This window comes from Ostrea edulis, chromosome 8 (genome assembly GCF_947568905.1).
Source record: "Ostrea edulis chromosome 8, xbOstEdul1.1, whole genome shotgun sequence".
Classification (NCBI taxonomy): Eukaryota; Metazoa; Mollusca; class Bivalvia; order Ostreida; family Ostreidae; genus Ostrea; species Ostrea edulis.
This window is the reverse complement of record NC_079171.1, coordinates 42,621,252-42,639,047: the sequence shown is the minus strand read 5'-3', so window position 1 is coordinate 42,639,047 and position 17,796 is coordinate 42,621,252. Positions and strand designations below refer to the sequence as shown.

The window sequence follows — 17,796 nt, the reverse complement described above, 5'->3', positions numbered from 1 at the left end:
TTGAAGCATTCAGATTACCATCTATGATCAGATTGATTGTGGATTCTTGTATTTAGTTACACATGATTAAAACTTCATTTAATTTCATTTATGGGGTAATAGTGCCAGTTTTAGTGAAAAGAGGATTTACAGTTTAAGTTCATTTTACGTTGCCCAAACTTAAGATTACAGCATACAACGTTAAGTTTACAGCATACAACGTTAAGTTTACAGTATACAACCTTAACAGTATTCAACATTACGATTATATTTCAACATTAATATTACACTTCTCAAAATTAATATTACACTGCTCAACATTAATATTACTGCTCAACATTATTATCATAAGCAAGTAAGTAAGTAATTTTTATTTAAAGTGGGAACTATATACAGGTAACAATAAACATGAGCTAAGAGCTCTTTAACCGACTATACTGCTCAACATTAATATTACACTGCTCAACATCAATATTACAGCTCAACATTAATATTACATTGCTTATCATTAATATTACAGCTCAACATTAATATTATACTGCTCAACATTAAGATTACAGTGTTCAACATGAAGTGACAGCTCTTAACCTTAAAATCACACAGCTCAACCTTAAAATCTGTCTACTTCCTTCTGTCTGTTAAATTGTTAAATGCTTTCAATTCCTAATTAGATGTATAAATATATCCCCGAAAGAAACTCCAAAGACTGGTTTCAATAACCCTCTGTGTGAATAAACGGCTTTACTTGACACTCTGTGAATAAACGGCTTTACTTGACCCTCTGTGAATAAACGGTTTTACTTGACCCTCTTGTGAGTAAACGGCTTAATATTGCCCTCAATGTAAATTGACAGCTTTATATTTATCATCTTTACGTAAATAAACGACTTTATATAACCCTCTGTTTGACAGAAAGCTTCCCAATCCATATCTGATTCCGTTAATCTAGAGTTTTTCAGGGAACACAAGTGTTGCTACTGATGCCATTATTAATCATGAATTGACTCTCAGGCCTCTCACAAGAAACACACATGCTATATATCACCGTCCTGCCTCTTACTCAGTACTAGCTATAACAGACAGGCAGAGGGTCAGGCCACAGTCCTGCCTCTTACTCAGTACTAGCTATAACAGACAGGCAGAGGGTCAGGTCACAGTCCTGCCTCTTACTCAGTACTATCTATAACAGACAGAGGGTCAGACCACAGTCCTGCCTCTTACTCAGTACTAGCTATAACAGACAGGGGGTCAGGCCACAGTCCTGCCTCTTACCCAGTACTATCTATAACAGACAGAGGGTCAGACCACAGTCCTGCCTCTTACTCAGTACTAACTATAACAGACAGAGGGTCAGGTCACAGTACTGCCTCTTACTTAGTACTAGCTATAACAGACAGGCAGAGGGTCAGGCCACAGTCCTGCCTCTTACTCAGTACTAGCTATAACAGACAGGCAGAGGGTCAGGCAGACAAACCTTGAGAAGAAATCAACATGATTTCTAGGTGCTACAGCTGTTCTTTGCAGGTAACAAAATAAATGAATTGAACTTACGCGTCAGGCCATTTTGGTCCAATTTCTAACCAGGTGGATTTCTCCATCATCCATCCCAGGCCAGGGAAAAAATCTGATCGGTATAATAACTCTAAAAACGTGAAAGAGAACAACCCATACACTACTGATTTGTGTCACCTTGCAGCCATTAGAACTAAATGATTCATATCTATCAGTCCCCTGCAGCAAACTCAGAGGAGAAAACATTTAAAAGTTCCCATTTTAACTACAAACACATACATTCATACCACATCTGATTCAGTTATTGACAAAGCATGCAGCCTAAACCACTGTTATCTACATGCTTCGGTGATGGTTCAAAAACACTATTTCATCTGTATACATTCAAATTAAAAGTTAGCGATTATTTTTATATCTAACAATGTATTAAGCCCTCTATCTTCTTTATTATTAAAATCAGAACCATGACTCGATCCGAGGATTTTATCTGTATACAGTCAAATTTTAAAAATTTAGCAATTATTTTTACATCTAACAATGTATTAAGCCCTCTATCTTCTTTATTATTAAAATCAGAACCATGGGTGGATCCGAGGATTGTATTTCAGCGTGGCGTGTTAGTTTTACCTGCATCATCAGACACCATGTCCAATTTGCCATTATCGTTCCAAGCAGAAACGCACCACAGACTGGGGTCCTGGTGCAGTATTGGGAATGTTGCAGAAAAATACTCATAAAAATCGGGCGATATATCAAGATCATCTGTGAAATACACAAATTATATCTCATTATAGTGATATCTGATATAATATACATCTCATTAGAGATAGTGATATCTGATATATCTCATTATAGATATTCATATCTGATATATCTCATTATAAATAGTGATATCTGATATAATATATATCTCATTATAAATAGTGATATCTGATATAATATATTGATATCTGATATAATATATATCTCATTATAAATAGTGATATCTGATATAATATATATCTCATTATAAATAGTGATATCTGATATATCTCATTATAGATAGTGATATCTGATATATCTCATTATAGATAGTGATATCTGATATAATATATCTCATTATAGATAGTGATATCTGATATATCTCATTATAAATATATATCATTACTACAGTAACTTGATCCGAAGAGTCGGATCACGTCGAGTTGACAGGCGCGGATCATCAGATCACACGAGACGCGAAGCGTCGAGTTTGATCTGATGATCCGCGCCTGTCAACGAGACGTGATCCAACTTTTCGGATCAAGTTACTGTAGTAATGATAAATTTATTATATACCCCCTATGCATTTTAAATCCACATTTATATGATACTAAATGTAATCCAAATTATCAAAAATACAGATATACAGTGAATTATGTTTTGTGTGCAGTTTTGTTTGTGACGCGGTCAATATTTTAAACAAAAAAAAAAAAAACCGTTGCGTTGATGCATTGTGACGTCATTGTGACGGCATCAGTTTCAGAGGATACTGATACGGAATCAGAAAACCACAGTGTGGTGATCCGGAAAACCGGATCACACGATGTGAAATCCACAGTATCAAAGAACGATACATTGATGGGTATATAATAAATAGTGATATCTGATATAATATATATCTCATTATAAATAGTGATATCTGATATAATATATATCTCATTATAAATAGTGATATCTGATATATCTCATTATAGATAGTGATATCTGATATATCTCATTATAGATAGTGATATCTGATATAATATATTTCATTATAGATAGTGATATCTGATATATCTCATTATAGATAGTGATATCTGATATATCTCATTATAGATAGTGATATCTAATATATCTCATTATAAATAGTGATATCTGATATATCTCATTATAGATAGTGATATCTGATATATCTCATTATAGATAGTGATATCTGATATAATATATCTCATTATAAATAGTGATATCTGAGGTGAATCTGGTGATCATATCCCGTTGACATAGACATACCCAGACTGTGGACATACTGTATGTGTATTTAGCTCATTCAAAATTTGGCGCAGTCAGTGTTTATGCACTTTCGGCGCAATCTTCACCAAGTGTTTGTTCTGTGTTATATAATGGATGAATGGAGATTTCCAAAGTTTCACTGTTGAAAATGTCGATCTCATTGAAATAATTACACTTAAAGTATTCAAGCAACACAATCTTTTTAATTCATTGAGTATAACAATGTAGGGATAAACAAACATTAAATGGTTCTTCACACCCCCCCCCCCCCCCCTCGGTCCCTCCCTCCCCCTAACTTTTCTGGAATTGATGTTATCAACCCCACCCTCAATTTCATTTATTGAACAATATATTTAGCAGGGGGATCAAATAAAGGGGAGATTAATTATTGGTACCTTCAACAATGACCACAGCAGAGTGGTTAAATGTATGGAACACTTGGTTGAGAGCCCATCGATAGTGTCGACTCAGCTTGTAGTAGCCCTGGAACTTCTTCTGCGGCCAGGGTAGGTGTATGTCACTGATGTTTGGATGCTACAAATCGCAGACAAAAAGATCTGTCATGTGCTGTTTGGAAACTTTCAGATGATTGTGAATTTATGCATTTTCAAACAGTCCCACTTTGATACAAGATAATACACTTAGATGTTGACTTATACTCATGAATAAAATGTTCAATATCTCCATTTCCATAAAATTCCAAGCTCCATCACATAGCGTTCTATGACATCAGGATCTTACCTTTATGTGATTAATTCCACACGCTGTAATATAGTGTTGTATGACATCAGGATCTTATCTTTATGTGTTTAATTCCACGCTCCATCATGTAGCGTTCTATAACATCAGGATCTTACCTTTATGTGTTTAATTCCACACTCCATCATGTAGCATTCTATGACATGAGGATCTTACCTTTATGTGTTTAATTCCACGCTCCATCAAGTAGCGTTCTATGACATCAGGATCTTACCTTTATGTGATTAATTCCACACTCCGTAATATAGCTTTTTATGACATCAGGATCTTACCTTTATGTGTTTAATGTCATGCTCCATCACGTAGCGTTGAATGACATCAGCAGTAGGTTTGTGACCACAGTCTTGGCTTACGATGATGGGAAATTTGTTTTTATTTGGTCTGTACCTACAGATTGAAAAGCAGGATCAGTTAAAATTTGTTTTAATTTGCTCTGTACATGTACCTGCAGGTTAAGAAGCACCAATCGGATGAAATCTTTTTATTTGGCCTGTACCAATAGGCTGAAATGTATGAATCTGTTGAATTTTTTAGTATTTGGTCCATACAAAATCCATTTGATTTGATGAGTAGTTTAAGATTACATGCAGTAAATAACTCACTTAATGAGTAGATCTAGACTGTTATTAACTCACTTAATATGTAGATCTAGACTGTGTGATTAACTCACTTAATGTGTAGATCTAGACTGTATGAATAACTCACTTAATGTGTAGATCTAGACTGTGTGGTTAACTCACTTAATGTGTAGATCTAGACTGTGTGATTAACTCACTTAATGAGTAGATTTAGACTGTGTGATTAACTCACTTAATGTGTAGATTTAGACTGTATGAATAACTCACTTAATGTGTAGATCTAGACTGTGTGATTAACTCACTTAATGTGTAGATCTAGACTGTGTGATTAACTCACTTAATGAGTAGATTTAGACTGTGTGATTAACTCACTTAATGAGTAGATCCAGGCTGCGGCTGACTGTTGTGCGATCACAGGCAATGAGAAGAATGGGCAGGATGAATCGGTTTGCGTCGTAAGGGACAGGTGTCGTGGTCTGGTGAATTTTTCGGTCAAGTTCCTCTGTTAAAAACATATTTAATCAACATAATGTTCACAATCCCTCAAAATCTAGAAAATGACCCATCATGTCCCCTCATTTTTTTTAAAGGAATGATGTTAAGTGCAGTCCATATTATAGGGGTATCAAATAAATTGGTGTAATTTTCACCTAAAACAGTGAAGCAGTTTGTAAGTAAACATATATTACCACAAGCATGCCATGTCCTGCTTTAAAGATTAACAGGGTTTTCTATTTACATTATTCATTCTAATTTAAAATCTTACCCAAAATTTCACATTTAAATCATGTTTGAACTTTTTCACTCAAACATTTTAAAGCTGCAGTATAATGTCACAGTGTGTTTACGTGAAAAATAACATAATTCTCTAAAACAAATCAAATTTTGTGTCACAACTGAAAAGAAAAATCTATTACCCCCCCCCCCAAAAAAAAAAAACAACAAAATTCAACATCCATCCCTTATATATACAGACCGTGAAGCGTACTGTTACATCAGTGGAATGGTGAACGAACACTGAACGGGGTGGGAACAGTTTTATTTGGGGAACGAACGCCGAACGCTTTGAAAGGAATGGTTCTCTGCGAGAACAAAACAGTTCTTATTGAGAACGGAATGCTTTAGCCTTCGAACGGATCAGTTTGGCATATTAATCAAGTGAATGGTTCGCTTGGCGTAGTAACACGCTTCAGGGTCTGTATATGTATATATATATTTTATAAATATAAATTTCACGTTGCAAAGGCCACTTCAGTGCCTTTAGTGTTTTAATCGAGAAACAAGATATAACGAACAATCAAAGCTTTATTATTGACAAAACATTCCATTTAGTTATTTAACTCATTGACCATTTCTTTCTGTTACAAAAGATCTGGAACCTGTTAAATCTTTAAGAATGAAAACATAACTAGAGATCCTTGCTCTAGTACTTTGATTTTGATCATTAACCCCAAACTAATTAAGAAATTGAACAATAGTAAACACCAGGTATCCTTACAATAGATGAATATAATCGATCAGGGCAGCATATATATACCTGTAAATCAATAACACGTCACCCAATCACCGTGCCACATCTGTAGACATTGCATGCTTTCAAATTTTTAATTCATCTTTGGGTCTCACCTGATAATTTTTGCTCTCGAAACTTACGTAGATGTTGTAGCAGTTCCGAATTGTGCGAGAGCTGATGACGAATGTCACCTTGAAGAATCTTTAACTGGTCCTCCACAGAAATGGAACCAAGCTGGAAAAAAAATAACGGATTACAAAAATTACAAAAGAAAAACTAACATTTTTTTAACTTAGGTCCAGACTGATTTTTGATCAACAGATGTGACATTTAGATGACCTTGACATACACTGCAGGCCTCCAATTTCCACAACATTACATGTGTGTCTATGATGGAACATAGTGTCTTAATCATTATTTGACATTGAAATTGAGTAATATATCCTGATGTGTTGATGAAATCCAATATATTCTATAGGACATCCAACACATCTTATCTATGGGAAATCCAAAACGTCTAGGAAATCCAACATGTCTAGGAAATCCAACACGTCTAGGAAATCCAACATACATGTATCTAATATAAAACCACTCTAAATTATTGTCTGATAAAATGGTCTCTAATCATTGTCTGATAAAACCACTCTCATTGTCTGACAAAACCCTCTCTAATCACTGTCTGATAAAACCCTCTCTAATTGTTGTCTGATAAAACCACTCTAATCGTTGTCTTATAAAACCACTCTAATCGTTGTCTTATAAAACCACTCTAATCATTGTCTGATAAAACCACTCTAAATTATTGTCTGATAAAACCACTTTAAATTATTGTCCGATAAAACCACTCTAATCATTGTCTGATAAAACCACTCTAATCGTTGTCTGATAAAACCACTCTAAATTATTGTCTGATAAAACCACTCTAAATTATTGTCTGATAAAACCACTCTAATCATTGTCTTATAAAACCACTCTAATCGTTGTCTGATAAAACCACTCTAATCATTGTCTTATAAAACCACTCTAAATTATTGTCTGATAAAACCACTTTAAATCATTGCCTGATAAAACCACTCTAAATTATTGTCTGATAAAACCACTCTAATCATTGTCTGATAAAACCACTCTAATCGTTGTCTTATAAAACCACTCTAATCATTGTCTGATAAAACCACTCTAAATTATTGTCTGATAAAACCACTCTAAATTATTGTCTGATAAAACCACTCTAATCATTGTCTTATAAAACCACTCTAATCATTGTCTGATAAAACCACTCTAAATTATTGTCTGATAAAACCACTCTAATCATTGTCTGATAAAACCACTCTAAATTATTGTCTGATAAAACCACTTTAAATTATTGTCTGATAAAACCACTTTAAATTATTGTCTGATAAAACCACTCTAATCATTGTCTGATAAAACCACTCTAAATTATTGTCTGATAAAACCACTTTAAATTATTGTCCTATAAACCCACTCTAATCATTGTCTGATAAAACCACTCTAAATTATTGTCTGATAAAACCACTCTAATCATTGTCTGATAAAACCACTCTAAATTATTGTCTGATAAAACCACTTTAAATTATTGTCCTATAAAACCACTCTAATCATTGCCTGATAAAACCACTCTAAATTATTGTCTGATAAAACCACTCTAATCATTTTCTGATAAAACCACTCTAATCATTGTCTTATAAAACCACTCTAATCATTGTCTTATAAAACCACTCTAAATTATTGTCTGATAAAACCACTCTAAATTATTGCTTGATAAAACCACTCTAAATTATTGTCTGATAAAACCACTCTAATCATTGTCTGATAAAACCACTCTAATCGTTGTCTTATAAAACCACTCTAAATTATTGTCTGATAAATCCACTTTAAATTATTGCCTGATAAAATCACTCTAAATTATTGTCTGATAAAACCACTCTAATCATTGTCTGATAAAACCACTCTAATCATTGTCTGATAAAACCACTCTAATCATTGTCTGATAAAACCACTTTAAATTATTGTCCTATAAAACCACTCTAATCATTGCCTGATAAAACCACTCTAAATTATTGTCTGATAAAACCACTCTAATCATTGTCTGATAAAACCACTCTAATCATTGTCTTATAAAACCACTCTAATCGTTGTCTTATAAAACCACTCTAAATTATTGTCTGATAAAACCACTCTAAATTATTGCCTGATAAAACCACTTTAAATTATTGTCTGATAAAACCACTCTAATCATTGTCTGATAAAACTACTCTAATCATTGTCTGATAAAACCACTCTAATCGTTGTCTTATAAAACCACTCTAAATTATTGTCTGATACATCCACTTTAAATTATTGCCTGATAAAATCACTCTAAATTATTGTCTGATAAAACCACTCTAATCATTGTCTGATAAAACCACTCTAATCATTGTCTGATAAAACCACTCTAATCATTGTCTGATAAAACCACTCTAAATTATTGTCTGATAAAACCACTCTAATCATTGTCTGATAAAACCACTCTAATCATTGTCTGATAAAACCACTCTATATTATTGTCTGATAAAACCACTCTAATCATTGTCTGATAAAACCACTTTAAATTATTGTCCTATAAAACCACTCTAATCATTGTCTTATAAAACCATTCTAAATTATTGTCTGATAAAACCACTTTAAATTATTGTCCTATAAAACCACTCTAATCATTGCCTGATAAAACCACTCTAAATTATTGTCTGATAAAACCACTCTAATCATTGTCTTATAAAACCACTCTAATCATTGTCTGATAAAACCACTCTAAATTATTGTCTGATAAAACCACTCTAATCATTGACTGATTAAACCACTCTAAATTATTGTCTGATAAAACTACTTTAAATTATTGTCTGATAAAACCACTCTAATCATTGCCTGATAAAACCACTCTAATCATTGTCTGATAAAACCACTCTAATCATTGTCTGATAAAACCACTCTAAATTATTGTCTGATAAAACCACTCTAAATTATTGTCTGATAAAACCCTCTCTAATCATTGTCTGATAAAACCACTCTAATCATTGTCTGATAAAACCACTCTAATCATTGTCTTATAAAACCACTCTAATCGTTGTCTGATAAAACCACTCTAAATTATTGTCTGATAAAACCCTCTCTAATCATTGTCTGATAAAACCACTCTAATCATTGTCTGATAAAACCACTCTAATCATTGTCTTATAAAACCACTCTAATCGTTGTCTGATAAAACCACTCTAAATTATTGTCTGATAAAACCCTCTCTAATCATTGTCCGATAAAACCACTCTAATCATTGTCTGATAAAACCATCTCTAATCATTGTCTGATAAAACCATGTCTAATCATTGTCTGATAAAACCATCTCTAATCTTCGTCCTATAAAACCACTCTAATCGTTGTCTGATAAAACCACTCTAAATTATTGTTTGATAAAACCACTCTAAATTATTGTTTGATAAAACCACTCTAAATTATTGTTTGATAAAACCACTCTAATCATTGTCTGATAAAACCCTCTCTAATCTTCGTCCTATAAAACAATCTCTAATCATTGTCTGAGAAAACTGTCTCTTCATTATTGTTTGATAAAACCATCTTTAATCATTGCATTCTAATGTAAAGCGTGAAACTATAAAAGACTCCCATGGTGACAGATGAAATAAAATTGGAGAAGAATCGGTCCAAGAGTACCTTGCCAGGGTTCTTTGACACCAACATGTAATACATAAGAAAATTCCATGTCAGGAAAATGACCACTACAATGGCCACCAAGTGCTTCCTTCTCATTGTTTACGCGTAAACTGGTTCCTGACCCAAAGAGTTCACATAATGAGAACATATTTGATGAAGGAGGTAATTTCTCTCATGGTCTCTTCCATTCACGCAACCCTTGCTCATGTTTGGTGAAGCCTTTACATCCTGAAATAAAAAGAGAATTTTTTTAAGCGGCATTTGAGAAATCTGAATGCATATGACAGCTGCTGAACAACATTATTTAATGTTTTATATGTAATAAACTGGTGGAGTGGCCTAGAAGTGCAAGTGCTTGCTTTGTTACAAGGGGTGGGGATGGGGTGGGGGTGGGTGTCTCAGGCAGGGCTTAAAAATACAACATTTTATGCCACCAGCCCAGCTGGACTGATAGGGTATAATTTCAACCAGTCTGCAGAAAAATGTATTAGTCCACTGGAGTTTTTCTGAAATAAATAAACATATTTTGTTCATGTTATTAAAATAAAAAAACAGAATTTAACTTAATATACTTCAGACAATATTGTAACACTTATATGAGATTTATATTTAATAATCTGGTTCATCTGATATCTACAGAGGGAATGCCAAATGTGTGTTATAAAGGGACTGGTTCACGATTTTTGATAAAAATATTTTTCATTTTTTAAGTTAAACATTAGAAATATAACTCATTTAATGTTGACAGCCAAAATTTTGACCTTCTGAATGCAAGAATGAAAGCAATATTTTAGCCTTAAATATGTGTTATGTAAACAAAGACTCGAGTCTTTTTATGTAAACAAACAAACAAGTGAAATATTGATTTTGTAATATAATGCATCTTAATTTTGCATAGTCACAAATTTTAACTTTTAGATGACACATTTCACCTCAAAAATGCTTGAAATATGAAAGATATAATAATACTTTGATCGATATCCATTTCTTTTGAAAATTTCATAAACAATAGCATACCGCAATCTTTGTTTACAAAACAAATAATAAACTCTCTAAAATGAGCTTCTGTGATGATGTATAACCTTAATTTTCATGTGAAATCTTTCAAACACATTAGACAGTAGATTTTGTTAATTAAAAGTGAAAAACAAAATTTTGGGTAAAATCGTGAATCAGTCCCTTTAAGATACCATTAGTAGGTTTTCCAAAATGATGTTTTAGAAAATTGACCACTCCCAACGGACTGACTAAAAAAAATGTCAGTGATCAGTCCGCCAGACTTTTAAACAGTCACAGATTAACGGGCATATGTTAATTTCGAGCCCTGTCAGGTATGATTCTCAAGACTAATTTCTACACCAGGTCAAACCTCAAACTCTTAACATATAGTCACTGTTCTTTAAACAACCACTTGACATTAGAAGTGAAAGTCCTTTTGGATATGACTTTAAACATGGAGGTCCTGTACGTGTCATGGAAAGCATAGGCATAATGAAGATCCCCACTGCTACATCATAACATGTAGAGCTTAGAATGCCTTCATTGGTCAGGATTTGTGGCACTTCACTTACAGCTAGTGACATCACTGTACAGGTAGAAATTCTCAAATGGGACGTAGAAACAACACACAAGGCCACGCCAATTTGTAATCTAGTTCGTCGGATTCGCCGCTTCTATTTGTAACAAATCCAAATTATAATATTATCAAAAAATAATATCCGCCCGCGTGTTCAAAAATATCCGTCAATATTTTTTTTAGTTTTTACAACAAGCGCACAAATAACCTTGATGTATATGCTGAGAAATGACAAAAGCGCAGGCTCTCGAGAAATTTCCTAACAGTGTAATACGGTTAAGTTATTCATGATATCTATCTTAATATGTACGATAGTTCATAACACTGGATTGGAAGTTGTTCGTTATGCTGGAATCGAACTGGAAGCCGATGAAACTTTTGAAAGCGCTATTCGATGCCACTATTTAGAGAACATTGACAGCGTATGCTTGATTGTTTGATTAGCCTATATATTGACTGAAGTCTCTCTTGAGAATATTTCACTCACATGAAAGACGTTACCATTGCCGGTGACGGGCTGCAAAATTTAGGCCTATGCTCAGCGCTCATGGCACTGAGGGATCTTTATCGTGCCACACCTGCTGTGACAAGGATCTCAGTTTTTGCAGTACTATCTGAAGGACCGCCCCATTTATTCGCCTCTTACAACAAGCAAGGGGTACTGATCGATGACTATTTTAAACCGGACCGACAGTTAACGACAAATTCACAAAAGGTTTGGTGATGTCCTATCAAAATTCAAGAAAATGCTCAAAGCGATGCAATGGATATTGCATTTGCAATGAATGTCAAAACTGGATATGTCCCTAGCAATATGCATATCTCTGAATCGAAAGTTTGTAGAAATGAAACTTAAATAAAATTCTTGAAAAAGACCTTATCAGTTAATGTTGCAAAGTACATGTATTAGGTATAAAGAAAATAAGTCTTTGAAACCTGAAATACTTCTTATTTATTGTAAACTATATCAACAAAGTTGTAAAATATTAAGTTTATGTGGTAAACAAATGATATCTGATGATTTTAGATCTTTATTTTTAGGCGCCCGCTTTTTAAAATCACACTTAATTCAATTAAAAATATTTATATTTCTCGTATTCGCTCGCCTCATAATTTTTATCTCCAAAATTGAAAATAATATTTGTAAAATAATTTCGCCCTCTCGCCTCACCTTTTTTGTCTGAAAATCCGAAGAACTATTTTACAAACTGGTGTGGCCCAATACAGTTTTTGCTGTTCCTTTGTTTTCATTTCTTGATATACCTACCACAGTTTTCTGAACTAGATGTATTGGTTATTGATCGAGACATATTTTGTCTACCCTCAATTCTAGTGAGTCAAGTTAATAGTGATAACAGGATCCCAGAACAATGAGAGTACATAGATAAAGTACACATACAGTGAAACCTGTCTAACCCGACAGGCACTGGGTCCAGGGCAACAAACCTGTCTAACCCGACAGGCACTGGGTCCAGGGCAACAAACTTTCTAATGTTAGAGACAGACACTGGGTCCAGGGCAACAAATTCTTTGTCGGAATGCACACTGTGTCAGAATAAACAGTGTAAAAGCACAAAGAAAATATGAAAATGAAAATATTAAAGGGTCGGAATGTCGAGTGTAACAGATTGCACAGGAGTCGGATTAGGCAGTTTTCACTGTAAAGATATGATTGTAAGGTTTTATTGTTGCTCTAGGTACAACTTCTTGAAATATAGTGATGCAGTACATACATTCCACGGGCCTCCACAAACATATTTGGTTTTCAAATGTAAATATTTATGTAACAAAATGGGCATACTATGATCTAAATGTAAACCAATGAAAGCAACAACCTTAAAGAAACAAAAAAAAAATATATGAGTCTGAGAGAGCTAGGATTGCCTACCATACTGGTTTACGAAAAGAAAAGAGGGTTAATTGTCTGTCGAGTAAATTACAACATATTTTTACATAAAAAGAAGTTTTGAAATTGAAAAATATTTATCTTAGGGGTCATCCATAATTGTCAACCATTTTCCAAAGCGTGCAAAAAGCACGCTCGGGGGGAGGGGGGTAAAAAATCGACAATTTTACCATACACTCTTTTTTTCTCTTCCGGATTTATTTCATAAAAGTATTGGTCATGTTACAAAAGTGTAATGCCTATAAAAAAAAAAAAAGACGACAAGATAAGACAGAGACATCTTTATTTTTTTCTATAAAAACAAAAATCTATTATGTACACAAGATTTGCACATTTATAAAACATTATATCCAGGGTTTGACACTAAGGCACGTCCGACCGACCGAGTCTACTAAATGATAGGTCCGGTCAGGTAAAATGTCGATTTACTAGTCTGACTGGTCGTGTTAAAAATAAACAAGAAACTTTACTTTAAACAGTAAGATATTTTATTCTTAACTAAAAAGAAAATAACTGTAAAGAATTTGCAAGCAATCTTGAACCGTGTGATGGAATAATCTCTATTTTTAGTTCTAATAAATAAGTCGCGGTCGGTAGTGATGTCTTACGACATCTCCTCAATGTTAATTTTAAACATTTTACATGTATTTGAATTGACTATAATAAAGTGTTTATCAAGTTAATAAATTACATCGTAAACGACTATTTATCAGTGTTGACATATGTGCGGGAATGTCTCTATATTCTAATACGACTTCTCGTCCTCAAGGAAAGACGTCCCAGGAGAAAAAAGAAAAGGTTAAGAAGAAACAAAGCCGGGCTTATGAAATGTAAATGAAATAAAAAGCCGGATGAGGTCATTTTATACTAAATAGATTAAGAATATCCGTGCTGGGTAAAATTTAAAGAAACAGAAAACGTGTTTGAAAATCAAATTGAATGACGAGACTTCAGATATTTTTGAGACAATTAAATACGTTTTGGTTCAAACTTAACGTTGAAGTATTTAAACATGGAGAAACTATCAGGGGTTTTTTTCTGGAAAGTTGGTCAGGGCTAGTGGATATAAAGTCAGGTCTAGTAAAAATCATTTGAAGTAGCCCGACTGGTCTAGTGCTCAAAAAAGTAAATGTCAAACCCTGATATCATTCATATACAACAAGAAATAGGGGTACCAATATTACAGAACTCATTGTTTGAACTAAATTGCTCATAAACTTGATTGTCGACCTTCTTGTTGGGAATTTAAAAATGGTTGATGTACACTTTTTGAGGGGGGTGGGGGGTCTCAAAAAGTGTGCTTTTTGCACACTTTGGAAAATGGTTGACAATTATGGATAACCCCTTAAAAGGTTTTGAACAGAGAAAAATTATACATGTAAATTTAGAATAAGCGCACATAATCTAAGAATTGAAAGTGGGAGATATGAAAAAATTGCAAACATGAAAGGACAGAAAACCAACCTTGAAAGAATTTATAGAATGTGCGACATGAATTGTGTGGAAGATGAGATCCATTCACTGATTGAATGTCCCTTATATAAAGGTGACAGACATGCATTTTTGAGGATACACATATTACTAAAAATTAAAAAAAAAACCATTCTATAGTTTGACAAATAAAAAAAACATCTGTGGATTATGTCCAATGAGTATGATATGTTGCTTATCAAACTAAGCAATTTTTTAATCAAAATTTTTCAAAACTGTTTAAGGTAGCTCCATCCTTATGTGACTTATCAATATTAATTTATGGTTAAAAGTGGAAAAACTTTATTAATTTCCACTCAATATAGTTTAATTCAATTAATAACCAAAGAAAATGTATATGTTGCCACCTTTTTAAAGATGTCAGACATACAAAAACAGAAGTATATATCAACATCAGAAAATCACACATTTTCATTAATTTAAAACAATTTTAAACAAAATAATAAAAATAGATAAAAACTTGTTGAAATGACAAAATTTAAATATCAACAGTTTAAAAAAAAAAATGCTAATTCATAAATATGTATAGATTAATCATGGATATTAGGGAAACCAATGTATAATAAACATCCAGTTGAGGAAATTCCAGCACAGGAGTTATTGCCCTTGACAACATTTTTAAAATCATAAATAATTGATTATCTATGGAAAATATAAACTGTTTCAGTTTTAATAGTTTACCAGATTTTTTTATTATATCCAGTGAATAATATTCCTCAGAAAGATATATTTCCATCATGCGCAAAGTTTAATTTAATAAGATTTTTGCAAAAACCTACGACGTCACATGAAGATCGATCAACCTTAAATTAAAACAAGAAATTATAATGCATTATATAATCCTAAAAACAACCAAACAAATACATGTACATATAAGAGTAATCGTGTTAACACTCAGGTACAAGTGTACATGTTACAAGTTCTCTTTTGTATGTACATAAATCAGCAGCACATGTACAAGTTTTATTTATAAGCATTTACTATGTTATCATCATTACAGATAATCCCCAACTGCTACAATCTTCTGTAGTCAGTTTCTCTTTCTTTCTGGGTTTTTTATAACATGTTACTGCTATCAATTTTGACTTTCTTCTTTTGTATGTCAAATGCTCTTTATTTGTATGCCCAAATTGGTTTCAATAAATCTATTCTATTCTTTATACTTCATTTCACGTCATTGTGAATTCTAACGAGTAATCATTATATTTTCATACAAGTTTATGGGTTGTCCCACCCTGCAGCGTTGTTGTAATTGATTACTGTAACAATTGATGGAAATAATATCAAATGTCAAGCCACAGACCAGAAAATCACAATGGCCAACATAGGGAAATAAGATTTTTTTTCACCGTAAAATGCCGGGGGGGAAAAGGCCATAACTTGTGGCAGAGTGTATGTTCTAACAATAATTTAATTATGTCAAAACATTTACAAATTACACAACTCTATAAGAAACTCACAATGCATATTCTAAAAAATGATTCCCCAAAATTAACCTGTCTTAAATGTCAATGCTAACTTTTTGGCGTTGATTTCAGAATCTGCATTACATCCACTAACACATGCTTTTGACTGTGTAGAAAAGTTAACACTGAAAGTGTACACCTATGTACATCAAAAATGTACACCTATGTACATCAAAAATGTACACCTATGTACATCAAAAATGTACACCTATGTTAATCAAAAATGTACACCTAAAGTATATCAAAAATGTCTACCTATACGTACACAGGGATGTGACTGAATTCCCCAGAAATCAAAGGAAAACTGGTCAAAAAGGGAGGAAAACACCTCACCCTACCTGGAAAAATATCATTTTCTGTCACTTTAGATCAAACCCAGAGTGTTTCATTTTTTGAAAATTTAGCCAAATTGGAGGATTTGCTCTGAAAAGAAGAAAAATCACACCCCTGGTACATCAAATATGTACATGTATGTACATCAAAAGTGTACACCAAATGTGCTGACTAACTATAGTGTTGATGATATATTCCCGTCCTATGATACCGTGAGTACGTTACCGAGGTATTTCTGTTTTACATACGTCACGCATGAACCTTGACATCTGTCAGCAAGTATTTTTAGATATAAATAACTATTGAACGCAGTACTTGGCTCAACTTACTCAACTGTAAAAACATAAAAATGTACAGAATTTTAGCAAGCTGCCGTCTTTGAACTTAAAACGACAGTAAAAATTCAACATTTTTTTCATTACTTTTCTTGGGTTTTTTTTTTTTTGTGCTTCGACATTAATTAATACGAATTTATTTTATTGTATTAGAATTGTTGAATTTTATTTATTTTCCTGTTAATTATACATGAAAGGTGAAGATAACGAACAGTGATCTATATCATAACTCCTATAAGCAATACAAAGTAGATAGTTGGGCAAACATGGACCCCTGGACATATCAAGAGATAACTGTGCAACCTTTTTCACAATTTCTGCACCATAAGGCCAACATATGTAGGGCTATGCGGTGCACCGCGATTTATACCATTCGATTCGATGCACCGATTACAAATTCCAGATTTCGGTTCAGTTTGGATTTTACATACACCAACAACAACAAATATGGCGTCCGAGTGAGGTGCAAAGCATGTGGATTTTTATGAAACAGAGATTTAAATTACTACTGTGTTGAAATTTAGCATTTTTACTACTCAGATACCAACAGAATATGGTCCGTAAGATCATTGCAGTTTATCTTTACAGGACATATGGCATTTCTGTCAGTGCTGG

General features: G+C 33.2%; 2 protein-coding genes across 7 annotated transcripts in view; one reads left to right on the top strand and one right to left on the bottom strand.

Moving 5' to 3' along the window:
• The window catches only part of LOC125662394 (uncharacterized), a 1,158,266-nt gene that overhangs the window by 894,090 nt on the left and 246,380 nt on the right, over positions 1-17,796 (top strand). The gene's annotated exons all lie outside the window — the stretch shown is intronic.
• The window catches only part of LOC125661706 (alpha-1,3-mannosyl-glycoprotein 2-beta-N-acetylglucosaminyltransferase-like), a 30,757-nt gene that overhangs the window by 9,337 nt on the left and 3,624 nt on the right, over positions 1-17,796 (bottom strand). For 4 of the 6 annotated variants that reach the window (XM_048893832.2, XM_048893834.2, XM_048893833.2 and 1 more), the window contains exons 2-8: positions 10,075-10,302; positions 6,465-6,585; positions 5,211-5,340; positions 4,533-4,647; positions 3,897-4,035; positions 2,119-2,253; positions 1,531-1,621 (exon numbers count right to left, since the gene is read on the bottom strand). In XM_048893832.2, coding sequence (XP_048749789.2) covers positions 1,531-1,621; positions 2,119-2,253; positions 3,897-4,035; positions 4,533-4,647; positions 5,211-5,340; positions 6,465-6,585; positions 10,075-10,170 — 827 coding nt within the window. In that variant the 5' untranslated portion in view covers positions 10,171-10,302. The remainder of the gene's footprint in view (positions 1-1,530; positions 1,622-2,118; positions 2,254-3,896; positions 4,036-4,532; positions 4,648-5,210; positions 5,341-6,464; positions 6,586-10,074; positions 10,303-17,796) is intronic. The other 2 variants (XM_048893835.2, XM_056146189.1) reach the window with 1 other exon arrangement.